The sequence below is a fragment of the Hevea brasiliensis genome, chromosome 14 (genome assembly GCF_030052815.1).
Source record: "Hevea brasiliensis isolate MT/VB/25A 57/8 chromosome 14, ASM3005281v1, whole genome shotgun sequence".
NCBI classification, from domain to species: domain Eukaryota; kingdom Viridiplantae; phylum Streptophyta; class Magnoliopsida; order Malpighiales; family Euphorbiaceae; genus Hevea; species Hevea brasiliensis.
The window spans coordinates 77,637,721-77,658,699 of NC_079506.1; the positions used below are offsets into that span (position 1 = coordinate 77,637,721).

The window sequence follows — 20,979 nt, forward strand, 5'->3', positions numbered from 1 at the left end:
TTGTTGTCATAAGTTTATGGCTATAGTATATGCATTGTTGATGATACTGCTGAAAAATTATGATTATAAGTATTTTACAGCAAAATTATAATTATTGAAAACAAGAGTTATTGATAGTAACAATTATTATCTTTGACAATAATGAACAACAAATTAATAATTAGGTTGCTATTAAATTTTTACTTGTAATTCTAACGTTTATTGTAATGTACATGACCTCGTTTTATTATTAATTTTGATGATGCAGTGGCTTATGGCTCACCTTAAATTTCTGTTTAATCCCCTCTACATTAGAGGTGATTCTTATTCTGGCATCACCGTTCCCATGCTTGTCCAAGAGATATCTAATGGTGACTTCTCGCTCCCTAAAACTTGGTTTTAGTACAAATTTAATATCATATAATAAATAAGATTTTTTTCGGTTGTGATTTTTTTTAATCTTGATATGGATAATTAATCTTGTAATGAATAAAAATGAGAACAGAAATAAATGAAAAGTGAATTAGAAAATGTGAAAAATGCAATCCTATTAAACAGATGAATTAAATTGAATCAAATCAAATATATTGTGAATTAAATTGAATCAAAATATTTTTTTTATTCAATTGTTTATTAAGAATTTTTTCTTGCTATACATGATATTTGCATAAAAAATAAATACATAAAACTTTGATTAATTTAATTATTTTAGTTTTTTTACTAGAAAACTAAGTGTTTGTTTAGCATTAAAGTTGGAGGGCTAAAATTATTATTTTAAAAAAAAATCAATTTTATGCTATTGAAAAAATAGTTTAAAAAAATTATTTTATTATTTTAGTATTCTTCTTATTAAAAGTTATCAAATTTAATTTTAAATTATTTTTTAATATTTTTTAACTAATATATTTAAAAAAGTTTTTTTTTCAACAACGGCTCAACCAGCAATACCAAATAGACCCTAAAACATGTTTAATTCCATCTACTAAATCCTAATATATCCAATTTATAGAAAAAAAAAATCATAATTAATTACCTATCCACATAAATTAATTATTTGAAATTGCTTCCACAACATTTATAACATTGGCATCACAATGTGCACAATTTTTTCACTTTCTTTTTTCCAAAATTTTATCATAAATTTATTTTAAAAAATGACATTGCAGGTATTGAAGTTGGAGACGAGCCACTTACATATTTTATTTGAGGAATTATTAGGTGCACCTGATGCACATACACCTTCTCTCATAATCATATAGGATCCACTCCCTATATAATAGGAAGGATCCACTTTTTGTGAGAGAAAGAGAACTATTTTTTAATACTTTTAGTGTACCTAATAATTAGTCATTTTATTCTCTAGGGTCTACCATTTCTTAATCAATTCTTTATTCTATTCTAAAAGAAGGGGTGGAGAGAAGGGTATCAAGGAATAAGAATATATCCACTATCATTAGAAAAAGGAGCTAGGCATCAATCAAGTCCTTGTTGTATTTGGTAGGGTACATATATATAAATTATATATAATATAATAGCCCAAAAAGAGAGGCGTCCAAATCTATAATACAAGTTCTTTATCCTTTAGAAATTTTCATTTTCCTCTTTCTATAGCTACTTCCAAAGGAATTTTGTCACCACATAACAAGGGCCAAAAAGAGTTTCTTTCTAATGTATTTGCGTTTGGCTAAGGACCTTCCTCTCATCTTAACATGCTTCTTGAAGAAAGAGAAACAGAGAAACTTAAATTATTACTTTCCTCCTCGCATTTTAAATTTATATAAAAATAAAAAAAATATTAAATAATATTATTTTATAAAAATATATTAATAATCAGTTAATTACTATTTATATATATATATTTATTATATTTTAAAAAAAATTAAAAAAAATTAATGCTCCTTAATCTTCTAAATATAATAAATAATTTTAAATAAAAAAATTAAAATACAATAAAAGTGTACCATTCATCACTTGTATCCAATATAAGCAATTGGATTGGAGAGATTAATTAACTTTGAAAAGTATAGAGCTAATATTGAGTGTGACTACACATATATGTGATGTCTTGCCAAATAAATTAGTTGTCATGAATTTGCAGTATTTTGTAGTTGAATTTCGCATAAAAAAAATACATTTAGTTAGAAAATTAAAATAAAAAAAAATCTCATTTCATTTGATTTGATTAATTCTCATTTTTAATAAAAAGTAAAATTATTAAAATTTAATTTTAAATTTGAAAAATAGTTTAAAAATGAACTAATTTTCAGTTGAAAAATTTGATTCTCAAAATAGCAATTATGCTTGAAATTAGTCATATAATTAAGAGAATTTTTTTAAATGTTTTTTTTAGTCAATTCTAGAATTCAAAATCATTGACTTTGGTGGTCTTTATGTGTTTTTGCTATTATTTCATCTTGTATTATATTATCTTTATGCATTTTTATCGCATTTGAATTTTAAATAATAATTAAAGAAATAATTAGATAATCTTATTTTTATAAAAATATATTAATAATTGATTAAATTATTTTTTATTTTATCTAATTATTTATTATATAAATATTTATTATATTTAATAAAAATAAAAAGTAAAATTAAAAAATTAATAATTTTTAATTTTTTAATTATAATAAATAATTTAAAAAAAATTGAATATGATAAATAAAAATAAGTAAAGAAAGTAACATTGTTATAGGACAGATGAAGTCAAGGTGCACCAAAAGTCTTATCTTCTCCACATGCCCTTTTCTTATTTTCCACCCTTTTGTGCAAGCTCCTTAAATTGGAACCTACTTCCATAATTGCTCTTAAAAATTTAGGTATCAGTTAATTAATTTGCTTTAAACTTTATTCATTTATATTTTTTTTATAATTAATGAGGAAGAATATTTGTACAGCACATACTTCTAATGCTACAAAAATAATGGTCAAAAGGTATGTATATCTTGTAGTTGATTAATTAATTATATTTTATTATATTCCTTTACTAGCTAAAATATAATTATTTAAAATATAATTCTAATATGAATAGAGGTTTAGTAAATTTTATATACTTTTTTAATTATATTTTTCAATTTTATAATTTATCTTATTTTCTAAACTCTTTAAAATTTTAAATTTTTATTGTAACACGATGAGCCACTCTTAGTTAAATTATATTTAATTTTAACTAATTTTTATATAATTTCATTTGTCATTGTAATTTAGTCATTTTCTTGAGAATTCAAGAATGTTTCATGGGTGGGCATCACATACCCCAGCACCCATATTAGGCAGAATATGTGAGATTCTCTATAGGAAATTTACTTATTTTATATAAAATAAGGGAATGATATTCCTTCTAGTCTAAGAATGTGATTCCATTCTGCCTATGGGCAATATTACTAATGACATATATATATATATATATATATATATATATATATATATATATATATATATATATATATATATATATATATATATATATATATATATATATATATTATTTATTTAAAAAATAACGTTAAAGTAAAAAAAAATCACTATTTTGCATCCATTAGACCAACTCCAATAGGCTAATAATTATTAGTCTTTGATGTATTTAATTTATAAGATTTAAAATTATGTTATAAATTTCATAAATGTGGAATAAAATTTTAAATAATATGTACTATTTACATAATTTGAAATATATTGTTACATATATTTTAAAATCATGAGTCGAAAAGTGGAGTAACAGAAGATCTCATATTTCACTATCATGCACATTCTTAATGAGGTGTCACAAAATGCCTAATATTGATGAAGAAAACTTGCGTCAACCATCATTGATTGCATCAACCATCATCGATGTCTTGATGAAGGACATGGAAAGGTTTATGGAAGCCTTAATAGGTCTATTAGACAGAATTGATGTAAGTATGGAGAAAATGATTTCTTTTATAAAGTTGTTGTTTAGTTATTAGACAAAATTAAAGTAAGTATGAAGAAAATGGTTTCTTTTATAAATTTGTTGTTTAAGATGGTCAGTTTGTCAGTTTTAGTACTTCCTGATGGCCAAACTTTCAAGTCAAAGGAATTTCATTTAGCATCCAAGAGTGCCAAGGAATTGGGCAACAAACTCTATCGCAAACTCCTTAGGGTAGTTCTGATGGAAGCCAAACTGAAAGCAAAGAAAAGTACCAGCAACCTCATTGGAGAGAGCAATAGGTGGCTAGCCACTTTAGGGCGTCATTGCAAATCAGTCGTCTTAGTGGTAGGACCGCTACTCCTATCTAGATTCTCAGGAATACTAACCCTGTGACTCACCTTGGAATTTATGATGTAGAGGTAATTGTAGGTTCTCAAGTCTCACTAGTGCCTTAACAGGTGTAAACACCTCAAGTGACCTTTGGCTCTAGGGGCAATAGTCATAGAAGAACTAATATATCTGTAAAGCATGTACCTCAGCCAATCACACCAGTGTCCCAAGTACTAGCACCTGTGATCCAGGTTCCTAATATCATAGCTCTAATTCATAAAACCCTAGGCAATACTATAATCCCATAGGTAACAGAGGAAAATTTGGCCTTCAAGTTTCACAGCTTCTAATGATCAGTTGCTCCGGCTGAAGTAGACAAACTTGACTTCCTAGAGTATTAAAGAACTCGAGAAGCACCAATCCAAAATTCCCCAGGAGCAGTATAAGAGGAATCAATATTTCTATAGTTTAGATTCCTTTTATGAATGTTATAGTTGCTCTAATTCTTAAGGTAGTGATTCTAATGATGTAGTTCTACAAGTCTAAAGTCATCGCGTCTTGTAAGAAACCGACAGGATAACACCAAGCATAAAACAACCAAGGCTGACTCAGGGCCTCAAATAGCTAACCTTATGTCTTTTCCTAAGGACCTTACAGAAATGGAATAGATGAAATTGACATAATGGCTAACGTGTAATTAAGTAGGCATTGCTAACACTTATGCAAAATAAATATAAGGCTAATATGACAAGTAGGCCTCATGGCCACTATCATTCATAAATAGAAAGCCGAAACATGGCATATTGATCAATAGGTACCCAAGTGTTCAAATACAGCATATCGAATTTTCACAGCCTTTACACTTACTTGACAAAGTTGTGTTCAGTTTAGTCAGTTCCCACAACCATTTGATTATAGAAGTTAGAAGTGCAATTAATGTGATTTACTCAATATCTAGCACACTCTCAATCCTAAGCTGTTAGCCAACAAAAGTTGTTTTTTAAGGAAATAATAATAAAATAATATTAAGATATTTCACTGTTGATATTCTAAAAATAAGACTTCATTGTTGGTGGCTGGATTTTATAAATTCTACTAGCTTTTACCAATAAGAATGTTTTACTATTAATTTTATTACAAAGATAAATTTATATTAAGTATAGAGATTTAATTTATAATTAATTATTTTAATGGTTTATTAATTTATATACAAGTGAATGTTAATTAAAAACTTTTATTTGCATAAAATAAATAAAATATTAATTCATGCATTAACCTAGTGTTTACTCGTGAAATTGATTATACTCAATTTACACGTGTAAAAAAGACGTATGGCTTTTCCAAACATGTGAACTGGATTGCAGGTGTACTAGGGACACATATGATCCCAATGTGAAATAAATATGAGTTGATCTAAACATAATGATTGATGGGAAATAAATAGCCTAATCTTCTCTTGGGTTCCCTAACCCCACTAGGAAGCACTTCGTTGGGATCTTTACTTGCTCAACTTTTGTGAGAATGAAAGAGAACTTCATTGCTTAAGAAAACTTAACAGGAGGCTTGTGCATTAAAAAGTAATTGTGGCTTGAAAAGTAAATTGATCATTGCAAAAAATGTAAATGTTTCATTGGAAAAGTAAATTGAGTGCTTGACTAAAAATTAAATCTATGCATTGGAAAAGTAAATTGATTATTTGACAGAAAAAGTAAATTGATCGATTTGCGAAAAGTAAATTTATGCATTGAAAACATAAATGATCGCTTGGCAGAAAATTAAATCATTGCTTGAAAAGTAAATTAAACATTGAAAATTAAATGGGGTGATTGCTTGAAAGGAAATATGGAAAAGAAAGCTGTAATTTGCATGAAAATTGAAAAGATCACTTACAAAATTTAAAATATGTACAGAAAAAATGTAAATTGATTACTTGAATTGAAAATAAAAGATTGATTACTTGGCTAAAAAAATAAAAGACTACTTGAAAATATAAAGATTGCTAAACTAGAGAAAATTTGAGTTAAAATATTATGTTTACTAGGTCTTGATTGATTGATTGTGTGTTTCTTTTGCTCCTGTCTAGTATGCCAATTTATAGAGAAATCTTGCTTAGTGGCCAACTTGGGTGGTTACCACATTCTCCACCACTTTCACTTTTCTCTCCCCACTAGCCCATTACTTGCAACTTCTAATAACTACCTATAATCACCCACAACTCCCACAATTACCCACTCACACCATTTTGTCCACTTGCCCACTTGCCAACTACTCCACTTCTATGCTTATCTTCAGTAAATATTTTTAGACATTGAATAAATAACACTCACTTGTACGAGTGATTATTTAATCAGTCTAGCTCTACATAATTAATACCCACAGATTGTTGTTCTTCTGCCAACTTGAGCTATAGGCTTGGTTACATTAAATTAGCAATTTAATTTGATATTTCAGACTTATTAATTAACTAGAGCCCAAAAATATTAAAATTAAATTATGGTGTAAACATATGCCCCTCATGTATTTAGCTTGAGGACTTAGGCTATACACATGTAGAGAATCTAGGCAGTCACTTGGCTATCTTGAGCTAAACTTAAAATATTGTAGTGTTGTCCCTTGTAGCAACCCAAGAGGGGAGGGGGGGGGGGGAGAGGGTGCATTGGGTGTTAATTAAGAATTTGAAGGCCAGGAGGTTTTTTTTTTTTAAAGAAAAAAAGGCACAAGGAGAAGGAAGAGAAGAAGGAACACAAGAAATTTATAGAGGTTCGACTATCCCAAGCTTACATCCTCTCCTTAAGGTTCTCCTTGAGAATTAACTCCACTATAATTCTTCTTTAGGTGAAGAATAAACTCCTTACAAATACCACAAGAGCAAACCCTTATTCTGTTATAAACTCCTTTTCTCACAAGAGCAATTTAATGCTCCATCACACTCAAGATACAATAAATGCTCTCAATAACATTGAACAAACTCTCTGAACTCAAAATTACAGCTTAAACAACTAAGCTCTCAAAAATCATTTATGGTAACTAAAGTTATAGAGAGAGAAAGAAAGAGGAAAATGTCACACCTTAACCCTCTCTGTTTGCTAGTTTTTCAATCACCGCAAGTGCACGGATTGCTAACAAGTAATAAAGTGATGAGTAGAGTATCGTTCCCAAGAGGACCGTGTTGAGTACCGAACTATAGTGATTTTAATTATCTAGACGATCGAATTATAGAGAAATAATAATTAAATCTAAGCTAAAAGAAATAAAGTCTAAAACAGTTATCTAAACTAAAATAGTAATGGATGAGAACATTCTAGAGCTAGGGGCTCAATCTTCAATCAATTATAAAATCAATCTAATTCATTCAATAATTGGGAGATTATTACTTTGATGGAAATTAATCCTAAGTTATCTTAAGTCCTCTCTCAAGACACTCAAGGTGTATTTTAATTAACCTAAACCCTACTTTCGTGGTAATTAAATTAATTAAAACCCTTTAAGATCCTTGATTAATTTTGGAACTCCACAAAGGTCATCAGCCTACCTCTAGATCAGATTTCCTAGGTTCGAAATCCCAATTTTCTAATATTAACCTTCACTTTTCAGTCCTTCAATTAATATCTGTAATCAATACTAAGTGGGTACCAACACATAGCATGCATTAAGATCACAAGAGATTGAATCAAAGAATAAAATACCCAATGTATTAAGTAAAATCAAACCAAATCCATAATAAAATTGAGTGCTACACCCTAACCCTAGAATAAAGAACCTACTCACCCATGGTGAGCTTTACAATCAAGTTTATAAAAAGATAAAGAGAAGACATGAGAAGAAAATAGAGTGAAAGAACCCAAAAAGAGAGTTGCAGCCTTAGACTTTTGGAACTTTAGCTGAAAATCCCTTCTAGCAATCTTACAGATCTTGTTTCTCCCTTGCCTCCCTTGAGGTTGATGTGCCTCTTTGAATGTAAATTGGCTCTTGAATATTAATTCTCCTCTTCGGATGTAAATTCTCTCCTCTCCCTCAATTCCTGACTTGTTCTATTTATATCTGGTGTAAAAACCCTAATTTCAGAGTCCTAGAAGCATAAGGAGTCCATCTGGGTCAGGTTGGAGCGAAGAAAAGTCGCATCAAAATTGCTTTCAAGGGACTTTACATGGCCCGTGTAGTGTTACATGCCCCTGCCCAGTGTAACTTTCTGCCACTCTTGTTTTTCAAGTTTTCTTTGTCCAGAAGGTTGCACGGGGTCTAGGAAGTTACATCGGGCAAGTTACACGGCCCGTGTAATGTTTTTGGCACTGTATTCTTCATGTTTTGACCTCCAAATCTCTTCCAAACTCGTCTTTGATTCTAGAACCATATAAAAACACCTGATAAAATATAAAAATCAATGAATTGAGTTAAATTAACATGTTTTCTAAAATAATAATGAAAACATATAAAAATAAACATAAAAAGGATACTAAATGCTAACAAAATGCAATGCATGTTAACTTTAAATGTCTATATAATTTGATGCAATCACTCTCTAAGGCATAACATGATCCCGTAATGTACCTAATGAATTACCAAACTTCACTTACCGATAACCCATTAAATATGCTATAAGAGATTTTAAAACAATTTTCTTACTTTTTGAAAGTGGTGATCATTTCTAACAGGTATTAAAAACATTTAATTGAAGTTTAAAAGCTATGTAAAGTTTTTGACAAATTCTATTTTTTAGCAAATTTTGTAAAAATTTCAGCAAAGTGCCGACTGTATTTGAGAAAACAAAAAATTTTAACCTGTAGAAAAGCACTTCCTATAATTCACTTCATCAAAATCAACCGCCATCACAACTCAAATCAACATAATTTTTCTCAAACTCCACATTTCAAGTCAATTCTCAACTCAATTATGTTCAAAACTAATACTAAAGAATTTCATTCACATTCTATTAAAGAAAGATTGATTTACATTCATCGATCTAAATTTACATCAGGAAATCCAAAATAATATTAATACAAGTTCTGTACAACTACTTAAGACCAATTTACAGAGTGTACATATAGTCACATATATCAAAATAAATATGTATAATAAGAGTATAATGTAATACCCGACAAAAGATCCAAAGATAATGCTATGATCCTCAATAACTCACTCGACTAATTTACTAGTCTCTCTACCTACGACAGCAAATAAAAGCTATCGCTGAGTACAATGACTCAGTGGTGCACAACATACTAAAAATACTAATTTATGCATAATTTAAATCAAAATTATTTCAAATATGGTACTGAAAATGGTAAACAGATATAAGTCACAATTTAAAATTTAGTCAAATAATTTTTTTCACTTCAGAAGTCACAAAATAAATTTTATAAAAACACACAGTCATATCATACCATCAATATATTGTTCATCTCAATAGCCAGAGGCTTATGAGGAATACCAAGGCTAGCTAGCTCAAATCTATGGGTACCCATTCAAATTTCTTCCTCTACTGGCACACACCTCAGCACTTCAGCCAGAGAGAGAATACAAAACTAATTCCTCCCACTAGTCAAGCTAGTGAGGCATTCAGATATGTGGTCATGACACTATAGTTTCAAAAGTATATTAACAATTTTCTAACAAACACACACAATTTATTTTTCCAACAATTTAGATCAAAAGCATATTGTTCCTTTCAATAATAATTTCAATACAGATAAGTCACAATTTAATATCACAATTCATTCAAAATAATTTGTAGAAGAAAATTTATAGAAATTTCTATGTTGTGCACAAACCTCATACAAGTTGCCTTTAGGCCTTGACTCGATGTTTCCTTTCCTTTCTCCATATTCTTCTCAACTGAAATACATAATTTGCAGTGTTTTAGTATCACAACTTATAATAAATCCAATAAATATATTCATGTCTACTTAATTCTAATCTTAATATGCTTAAAATCATATTCTTAAAAATTTATATTTCGGGGTTAGTATTTATGGCACTATTCAAGTCAAAATATTGACTTTCTCATGCTTAATAGGTATATGAATTCCAATTACACACACATACCACATTTTGGGTGCCTAATTTGTTGGTTTTGGTTGCCCCTTCAATTTTTAGGTCTCCTAATGACAATTTCAAATTTTTAGTTTTTGTGCCCTATTTTGTACTATTCCATTGGCCTATTTACTGTGAGAATTTAGCTAAGTGTCCCTCATCAAAGTTGTTCCTTATTGTCTTATCTTTAATTCTCTTTTTGAATCACTCCATTTAGAGTTTTGTAGCCCAAGATATGGTCATTTGAATAAGGCTGGCCGGATTGGTTCTTAACCCAGAATTCTAGGCTTGTTTAGGTTCTGGCAATTTTGGACAACTAACTTTGGGTGACAAAATGACTTGGTTATGGACAAAATTTGGGTTGGTATTCTTCATGAAAATTGTAGTGCTATGTAATACCTTTCCAATGCCACAAAAATCAGGTCATTTGGACATGTCTAGACCAAGTTATGGACAAATGAACAAACACTGTTCATTTGGTCATTTTTGTATAGTGGCAGTGCACAATATTCGGGTTTGACCTAATTGTTCACTATCTAAATGTCATTTTCTGGGCATGGTTTCTAAATGAAAAATGTGTTATTATGTATCTATTTTTATTCCTAATTAGGCTCACACCAATTAGGTTAGTAGAATTTTAGTTTTGGGTCCCTGAAATAGACCTAGGTCAATCTGCTAGATTGGGACCCCTAACCAATCCGAATTGCATTTTGTTTCTACCAATTCAAACACATTACAAATGGTCTTAATTGACCATTTCTAACCTCAATTAAGGTTATTTGCATCAATTGACTATTTCCTCCAATTTTTCCCCCAAATTTCAAGGTTCAAGAACCCTAATTCCTCAATTGTGTAATCTAATGAAATTAAAGTGCATAGATCTTGTTTACATGCTTAATTCAACTAAATTAACACTTTAATTCCATCAAATTCATGCAATTCCATTTCCTCCTATTGTTGGCTGAATTTTCTATTTAGTCCCCCATAATGGTTTTTGTTTGAATTTAAGTTAAATTCTAAGTTAACTTAACTAAAAACATAGAAATTAAACAGCAAAATTCAAGTTTACTTACTAACCTCAACTTTGATTTCTAATTCTCCAAATCTTCACTTTTCTTCCTTACTTTGTTTCTTCAATCTTCTTTTCTAGTGGAATTAGCAAGGTTTATGGGGAATTTTTGGGGAAATTAGGGTTAAATGTATGGATTAAAAGCTTGAGACCAAGCTTTAATGGAGTATTTTAATGGAGGTTTTAAAGAGAGAGGGAGGAGAGTGGAGACGGCAAGGGTTGTGGGAAGAAGATAACAAATTTGTTTTTTTTTCTTTCTAATTTTAGGTTTTTATGTCTTAAATTGACTTGGTCAAATTTTATTTAAGTAAAATCTAATTATGACATCATGTGTGAGGTCATGTGAGTGATGTCATTTTCATTTTCTTTTCTTTTTTTTTTCCTTTATTTTTCCATTCTTCTTTAAATAAATTTTATATTCCGAAATTTTTGTTTTTTTGATTTTATTGGACAGTTAGGTTAGGAGTCACCTTTAGGGGTGAATTGACCAATTTGTCCTTCGCCGATTTGATCCAGTTTGCACAAAATCTAATGTTTCTTCCAGAACTCTGACCTAATTATTTGACCTACTTATCAATCCTTTTCTATGATTTTCTCTTTTCTACTAGGTTCGCAATAGTCCTTAGGACCGCTGCATCATAATTTTCAGTTCAAAAGTAAGGTTAGGACTGACCTCGCAGTCACTTCCCAGTAAGGTCACCCATCGTTATGACCATCGGCTCATTTAACTTTTTATGCTTTATTTTTCTTACTTATACTTAACTATCTGACAATCACTATTTATTTTCATTCAGGGCTTATCTAGGTGTCTTAAATGTGGTTCTAATCCCCTTAATTATCCAGACCGACACCGGTCATCAAAACAGTGAAATATACTAGGCTATGCATATAGAGGTGTTACAAAAAATTTTTAGAACACAATAAATTCCCAAAAATAGTTGTGGTAACTTTCTTCCAGTCATAAATAGTATCTATTTATAGTTTTGGCAAGAAAAATGACCATTAGGGGTGCATTAAATATAAATATAGTCGTTCAATCACCCAAAATCCTATTTTATCAAGTTGTAAAAACCCAGGTTCGACTACTGAAGTCCCTTACTTCGGCTGCCAAAAGTTAAGCGCCAAAAACTAACTTTCAAAAACTGAACTTCGACTACCAAAGTACTTTTTAGACAAAAATGTACTGAAACTTCAAAAACTCATATTTTGATCCGAACTCGGATTTTCGATTCGTTTAAAATGTTAGAAAGCTAATTTGATAAACTTTTCAATGAAAACCCTTTCAAAAACAAATTTACACTTCTCAAAAGTGAAAATTTCATTTTACTCCCCATTGGTTAAGAAATAGATAAAAATAGAAATACCAAGAAATTTTGGAAAATCCTAAACTTAAGCCAACATAACTAACTAATTGAGATTCACAAGATTAAAAGAAAAAATTTACATTGTAGTGTCTCCTTGATCTTTGCTTTCATTTCTTACTCTCTTTCAATCTTGATTTGAAGTAATTCACAATTTTGAACTTAGGACTTACAATCTTAACACAAACACTTCTAAGGTAGATTAGTAGTACACTAATTGTTTATTATCATTAAAACATGGATTGAGGCCCCTAGGTCCAAAATCTCCCCCTTTTTGATGATGACAGATAATTGATGGATGAAGGAAATTAAGCATAAGTAAAATGTGTGTTTTTCAAATATTCTCCCCCTTAATGTACTCCCCCTTTTAAAAACAATTTATACCTAAATAACTAGAATTCGGAGAGCACATAAAAGAGGTTTGGGCTCGATGAATGCAATACCATAATATCATAAGTCCTAGATGAATGATGATGCAAGAGTATTACTAGATCAACAACAATTCAATAAATCACAATAACTATACCAAAAATCATCATATATCATAAATATACCAAAAAAAATATGGCTAACAATATGTATACCAACTAAAAAGCATGTGTAAAGCATGTATACCATGTGTAAAGCTAATAACTATACATCCACTATCTATATATCTCCCCCTTTGAGCATCATCAAAACACCTACCAAAGGGGAAGACGTACAAAAAGATGAGAGAAAATACTACTAAAAGAAAATCAACTATTTGGAGGAGTTGGAGAAGCTATGTGTGGTGGACGAGTGCTAAAGGCCATGTGTTAAAGAAGAGAAAAGATATGGGTCATCTGCTCCTCCACATGCTAGTGATGATGAAGCTGGCAGTCCTCCATCCTTCATAGGCAATCCTCCATCGAAATGGTACGAAGCTTCAGATGAGCCAGGGCATTATAAATATCATGCAAAATCCGAGAGAACTCACCCTTGTCGGCTGTGCCACTGGGCCCTACAAGGGCAATGGCTGCACCAGTTTGATCTGAAGTAGCTCCTATTAGTGTGCTTCGTAGTTGTGATCTCAGTGTCTATGGTCACTGTGAAGATATAGGGCAATCCCTCCTAGCATGCTAATGGCTGTCCCAGTAGACAGTAAGCCCCATGTGTGAAAGAATGTCCATAGTATAAAAACCATAGTCTTTAGGAATAGTCATGGCGGCTTCTGCACCCGGATAAACTCTAAAGGCCCTAAGAAGCCTGGTGATAAGACGACTATAGGGGAGACATGCCATGGAATGCCTAAGGGTTGAGGCCATAGTATGAAGAATTAAGACTGGCAAGTTTAGAGGATGACTCTCTAGAAGATAGGTCATAACAAACATATTAGTGTAAGTTAGGTAAGACAGATGACCAGCTTTAGGAATAATCTCATGTGTGACTATATGGTGGAAAACCTTGGGTATTGCCCTAAGGTTTGTAGTAGGAAGACAAACAGGATCACCAATATGGCTACCCTCAGAGACAATCCCAACTTAATCTGCAGGAGTACAGGGCTCAGTGATCCATTGATGAGTGTTAGTTATAACTACACCATATTTGGGATCCCTAAGTGCTGAGCTACAGTAGTAGGAGTGAGAGAGACTCTAGTTTGGTTAACAAAGCTAACCATAGTGATTGAGTTAGATTGTTGTACTACATGTAGGTTTGCATAGAAGTCCCTAACAAGGTTCTTTCTAGTGGTACTTGAAGTAGTGATGAGAGAATTCCACCCTTGAGCAACAAAAGGTGTAAGAAACCCATGGGTAGTGAAATGAACTACAAAGTTAGGGTCTATAGGTCAGCCAGGGTGTACGAATGTCCTAGAGAAAGGTGTATATCTCGTAGAGTTCCTAGCAACTATATCAAACTCAAAAGCAGGAGGAGATGTTTGGGTAGGCTGAGGACCCCTACTGAACTCTCCCCTGGGTCGTTTATCACATGCTCTCTTTTGACCCATAGAGACAGAAGAAAGAGAGTAGAGATAGAAGCATTATAGAGAGCAAACACAGAAAATCCTTGTCTGAATTAAAAACAGCCAAATATCAAAAGATAACCTAAACAAATAGCAATGGCCTCAAAATATTGCCTCATAGATGAAAATAGATAACTATATAGCAAAGTTAATAATATTATGCAAATCATGTCAATTTAAGGCAATATAACTTAAACTTAAAGAAAGAGTGCAAGAGCAACCCACTTAAAGCATTATGACAGGAAATTAAAAAAAAAAAACTCAAGATCCCAAAGCATTCCTTCATATATAGGTACATTTCAAAAGCACAAATATATGCTCAAAGAAGCAAGAATTTAATTGTATTATGACAAATAAGCAACTGAAAAATCAAAAAGAGTTTTAATGTAGCATTATAGCAAACTAAGTATAACCAAACAATTTTATATGATGTGCAAGTTGAAGAAATGCAGCTGCAGATTTATAGGATTTGACAGAAAATAAAATATATTACAATGACTTTACAAAATTTGAAAGTCAAAGTTTAAAAATATCATAGAGAATATGCTTCAAAACACATCACAATTCAAGAATTCAATTCATGAGACAGGTTATGAGGCCAATAATATGCACATGAACACTAATGCTTAGCCAACATTATCTTAGTACAAAAGCTGAGTGAAGTAGTAAAAGATAAGACATTTATACTTAAGGAAAACAATTTGAAACCAGTAGGAGATATGCCAAGTCAAAAGGAAAGTGTGAAGAGGCAAAACAACATTATGTCCAGACATCAACAGAGATATAGCAGTGATTACAGAATGATAGTATTATGTTCATGTGAGCAATCAAGCCAAAAAAAATCTCAAAACTTTGAGCAATATAACAAATATTTAGGATAATGAGACAAAAGTATGTAACTTATGCAAAGTAGGGTTATAAGACACAATAAAGTAGACAACAAACACAAACTTAGAAAGGGCATATCAAGGGTTTAAGGTTCAATAACAAAATGTATGGGAGCAAGTACATACCCATAAACCCTTAACATTATAATTAGTGTGCCTATATACAATTAGATTGATTAGAACTAGAGTTAGAGTAGATAATTAACATGCTTATGGCAAATATGCTTCAAAAATACAAGTATAAAGGTTTGAGTTAAGCATAGATATTCAAAAACATACATAGCAGCAAAGACTCAAACGACAGCAAGTTCACCATATATATATATATATATAAGAAACTGAACATGCATAGAGACAAAATTGCTTAGGCATAAACAACATATAGATTAAGGCATTATAGCAATTAAGTAATAGCAAAAATAATAAGCATAACAACTAGCAAAATAACCAATTAACCTAAAAACACAAATATTGAAAAACTTACCTAAAAAAGAAAAATTGGGGAAAACTTAAAAAGGGAGCAATCCACACTCAAAATAGCAAAACACTAACAATTAACACAATGAAATGCAAGTAATAAGCATAAACTTAAGCATTAAAGTAGTAATTTTAAAAGAAATTAGCAAAAGTTGAGAAGATATCAAAAGTTTTGAAGAAAGATGCGGAAGCCCTAGAAGTAAAACATCTTTCAAAAGCTGATGAAAAAAGCAAGATTGAGGTAAGAAAAGGAGAGATTTTGATGGGTTTTTAGTTCGAATAGGGAAAGGACAAGGGAGGTTTTGAAGTGGGTGAGAGTAGCGCGAAAGAGAGGAAAGCACAAGAGAGAGGGAAAGAGAGTGAATGGCTACAGAAAGGAATTGGAGGGTTTTAAAAATCCCAGGTTCTTCAGCTAGAACTAAGGTTTTCAGCTACCGTAGCAGGTTTTGCCCAATTTTAAAAAACTAAAAATTTGAAGTTTCGGCTGTCGAAGCTTGAAGTTTCTTTGCTTTCTGCTTAATTTTAAAAAAACAGAGTTTTTGAAGTTTCGACAGTTGAAGCAAGAACTTTTGGTTGCCGCTTTTGGTTCTGCTTGAAAATGAACAACTATTGAAATACTTCGACTGCCAGAAGAGGTAATTTCGGTTACCTAACTAGTTGCTACCTGAAATTTTAAACATAAACTTTCAAGGCTAAAAACAACTTAAAAGGAGTTCTCTTTGAACAATTGAAACACTTTACACATAAATCCTTTTAGAAATTTTGAGACAAAACCTTAAAATAACAAAAATATAACAATTGAACAAGAATTTAAACAAAAATATTCACACATATAATATCACAAATTCAGGTATCAAAATTATGAAGCATACCTAATTCTCTCTTAATAAAATTAAACCTATCTTTACACGAGGATTTTGTAAAGATATTAGCTAATTGGCTATTTGTATCAATAAATTTAAGAACAACATTACCATTCAACACATTATCACGTATAAAATAATATCAAATGTCTATATGCTTGGTTCTATAATGTTGTATGGGGTTCTTGGTTAATTTGATTGCACTTGTATTATTATATTTGGTAGGAATGTGATTAAGAGACATCAATAAATTTAAGAACAACATTACCATTCAACACATTATCACGTATAAAATAATATCAAATGTCTATATGCTTGGTTCTATAATGTTGTATGGGGTTCTTGGTTAATTTGATTGCACTTGTATTATTATATTTGGTAGGAATGTGATTAAGAGACATCAATAAATTTAAGAACAACATTACCATTCAACACATTATCATGTATAAAATAATATCAAATGTCTATATGCTTGGTTCTATAATGTTGTATGGGGTTCTTGGTTAATTTGATTGCACTTGTATTATTATATTTGGTAGGAATGTGATTAAGAGACACTTTGAAGTCTCTTAATTGTTGATTGATCCAAAAAAAATTGGCTATAACAAAGACCCGTAGCCTTTTTTTTGGCTTCAGCGGTAGAAAGTGCAATCGAGTTTTCTTTATTGCTACACCAAAAAACTAAAGAATGTCTTAGGAGTTGATAAGTACCTAAGGTACTCTTTCTATTAAGGATGCTTTTTGCAAAGTTGGCATCCGAGTAGGAATACAAATCAAAAGATGCATTTATAGGATACCATAGACCTAAATGCAATTTATCATTCAAGTGTTTGAGAATGCGTTTAACAACATGCAAATGAGACCCTTTAAGACATGATTGAAAATGTGCACATAAACATATGAAAAACATAATGTCCAGTCTATTAGCTATGAGGTATAAGAGATTACTGATCACACCTCTAGGTGGAAAATTTTGGGGGAAATTCATAAGAAAAAGAAGAAATTAAATAACACAAGGAATTTTATAGAAATTTGGCTATCCCAAGCTTACGTTCTCTCTTTAAAGCCCTCCTTAAGAGTTAACTCCACTATAATTATTTTTTGGGTAAAGATAAACCCCTTACAAATACCACGAGAATAAACCCTTGCTCTTTTATAAATCTCTTTACACTTAAGAGCAATTTAATACTCTATCACACACAAGTAATAATAAATACTCACAACAACTTTGAATAAACTCTCTGAACCAAAGAATTACAGCTTAACACAAAGCTCTCAATAATCAATTAAGGTAGCTCAAGTTCTAAAGAGAGAGAGAAGGATTGAAAATCTTTAAAATACAATAAATTTTCAAAGAAATGATTGTTGTAAATTTCTTTCAGTCATAAATGGTCTCTATTTATATTTTTGACAAGAAAATGACCATTGAGAGTGTATTAAATGCAAATATAGCTGTTCAACCATAAAAAACTTTATTTTATCAAGTTACAGAAATCCAAGTTTAGTTGCTAAAGTCTCTTAGTTTAGCTGCCGAAGGTTGGGGTGCCAAAACCATCATTTAAAAAGTAAACTTCGGTTGTCGAAGTGCTCTCTAGACAAAAGGGCAAATAAGCTTCAAAAAACCATAACTTTTTTACTTAACTCGGATTTTCGATTCGTTTTAAACCATTGGAAAGCTAATTTGATAAAATTTTCAATGAAAACACTTTCAAAAGCAAATTTACATTGAAAAGTTTCATTTTACTTCCCCTTGGTCAACAAATTGATAAAATAAAGACACTAAGAAATTTTAGAAAATCCTAGACTTGAGCCAACATAACTAATTATGAGATTCACGAGATGAAAACAATTTATATTATAGTGCCTCCTTGATTTTTTACTTCAATTTTTTACTCTTTTTTAATCTTGATTTGAAGCAATTTCTCAATCTTGAACTTGAGACTTATAATCTTAACACAAACACTTTCAAGGTAGATTAGTAGCACACTAATTGTTTATTATCATTAAAACATAGATTAAGACATCTAGGTCTAACACATTCTTTCCCCCCATCAGACTTATGCACATGAAACCCCATATTCAGTGGCGTCAACACATTCACCCACATTTTGATTCTAAAAGACACTTACCAATCATTAGGCTTGTTAAAATCATCAATTTTAATCAATCCTTCAAACAAAACTTCCTATCCTTCTGGCACTTTCCTCATTCTAGATGCTTGGGAGTAAGCGATGTACCCGAATCCAGAAGCCATCTGTTGTGAAATCGATCTCTTTAATTGATTCATCTGGTGGCCATCTTTTGAAAATCATAAGATTATTGTCAATGAGCCATGGGCCTTCCTTGCTAACCATTTGGATAACTTGACTATCTTCAAAAACAAAGATAAAGATTCCTGCAGCCCGGCGCTTCACAGAACATTAAAAAATGAGCTTCCAACTTTTACTCATTGTGGTTTTCAACGCCCGTGGGTTGTACTTCTGTAATCCCATAACTTTTGCAATAAGTTTATTTTCAGTAATATGCATGCTAGTTTCTGTTACTGACAATAGCTCAAGAGTTGGTTCTTCATGACTAAGAGTTTCTGTCATATTAATGAGCTCATGTAGAGAGGATTCCAAATGGGACATAATGAAGAAAGTTTGATCTAAGAAAATATCAGAGAAGGAAAAAGAAAAAAAAATTAAAACATGAAACTAATTGAAATAAAATGCTAGATAAAACAGGTAGGTAAGGTGAAACCCATATCCACCATACGGCATGAGGCAAAAAGACGAAGCTCCACTAAGAGGAGAGAAAATAAATAGCAAAACACTTTATACTAGTAAAGATAAAAATTAAAACATTATTTGTTTACTTATTAGATGACACTTTTAATAAAAAAATATAAAAATTAATTTTAATAAAAAAATAAAATATTAAATTTAAATTAAACATAAAAAATTAATTTTTATGAAATTTATGCATAATATAAATTTTTAGTTGGTTATTCTATAAATTGGATTAAATTAAATGATTGAGTAAAAATTTCACACCTAAATACATGAACCTAGATACACCTACTTTTGAGGACAAGCCCACGCCAACAAATAGTGTCATGTCCTCCAGTTTTAAGATATGCCATAAATTTTGCTATAGAAATAAATGGTGTGGTTTTAAAAGTAAATAAATAAATGGTGTTATTCTAGTCATTACATTACTTTTTTTTCACATAAACATCAAATGGGTTGCAAGTTTTATGTGTCAAATAATGGATCGTTCCCGTCATGACTAATTAACTTATTACTATTTTAAATATATTAACTGAAAATAAAATTTTAAACTATTATTCTATTAAAAAATGCTTTATCGATGAGTTATATCATATTTATTACGGATTAATGATATAAAGTTTCATTAATGTCCTTCTTTACTTTCTGAGCCTCATATTAATTATGATAATTAATTAAAGGATAATATTGCAAAGATATTTATTTTTTATAATAAAATTACATAATTATCCTTATTGATAGATGTAGATGAACTTATCTGCAAAATATTTCTATATACTAATATTTTACGTAAATTAAATAAGAACTTTTACAATAATATTTTTTAGAATAATTTTTTTAATAGTTTTTAACCTTTATAATTCTTCATTATTTGAGAGTAAGTAATACTTAATAAAAAATTAGCAATCAATTCAATTGGTTGCTAATCTATTAAAATTGATTGCTAATCGACAGAGTAACAGATTCAGTTGGTTATAAATAGAAATTGATAATCAAATTAGTTGTTAAATTAATTAAATTTAAAAATAAAAATAAAAATAAAAATAAAATTTTTGGTGAAAAAAATTATTAATTACTAGTAGCAACCGATTTAACAATCGAAATATAATCAACTGTAAAAAATTTAATATTTTTAATTTTATAATTTTACAATCATTTTATAAATCGATTGCCATTAGTCGGTTGCTAATTAAAAAAAATTATAAAAAAATTAAATTTCCAACAATAAATAAAAAATTTAAATAAATAAAATTTTCAAAAAATTACTAAAACAATAAATTATTAATAAAAAATTAGTACTAAAAAATTAATATAAAAATATTATAAAAAATTACTAATA

The 20,979-nt window shown here is 30.1% G+C and overlaps 1 protein-coding gene across 1 annotated transcript in view; it reads left to right on the forward strand.

Annotated features, from left to right (window-relative positions):
• The first annotated feature begins 253 nt into the window (after positions 1 to 253).
• Positions 254 to 20,979, forward strand: part of LOC110637275 (serine carboxypeptidase-like 18) — a 45,304-nt gene continuing 24,578 nt past the window's right edge. Inside the window, exon 1 of the mRNA XM_058134637.1 lies at positions 254 to 350. Within this exon, the coding sequence (XP_057990620.1) occupies positions 254 to 350 (97 nt within the window). The remainder of the gene's footprint in view (positions 351 to 20,979) is intronic.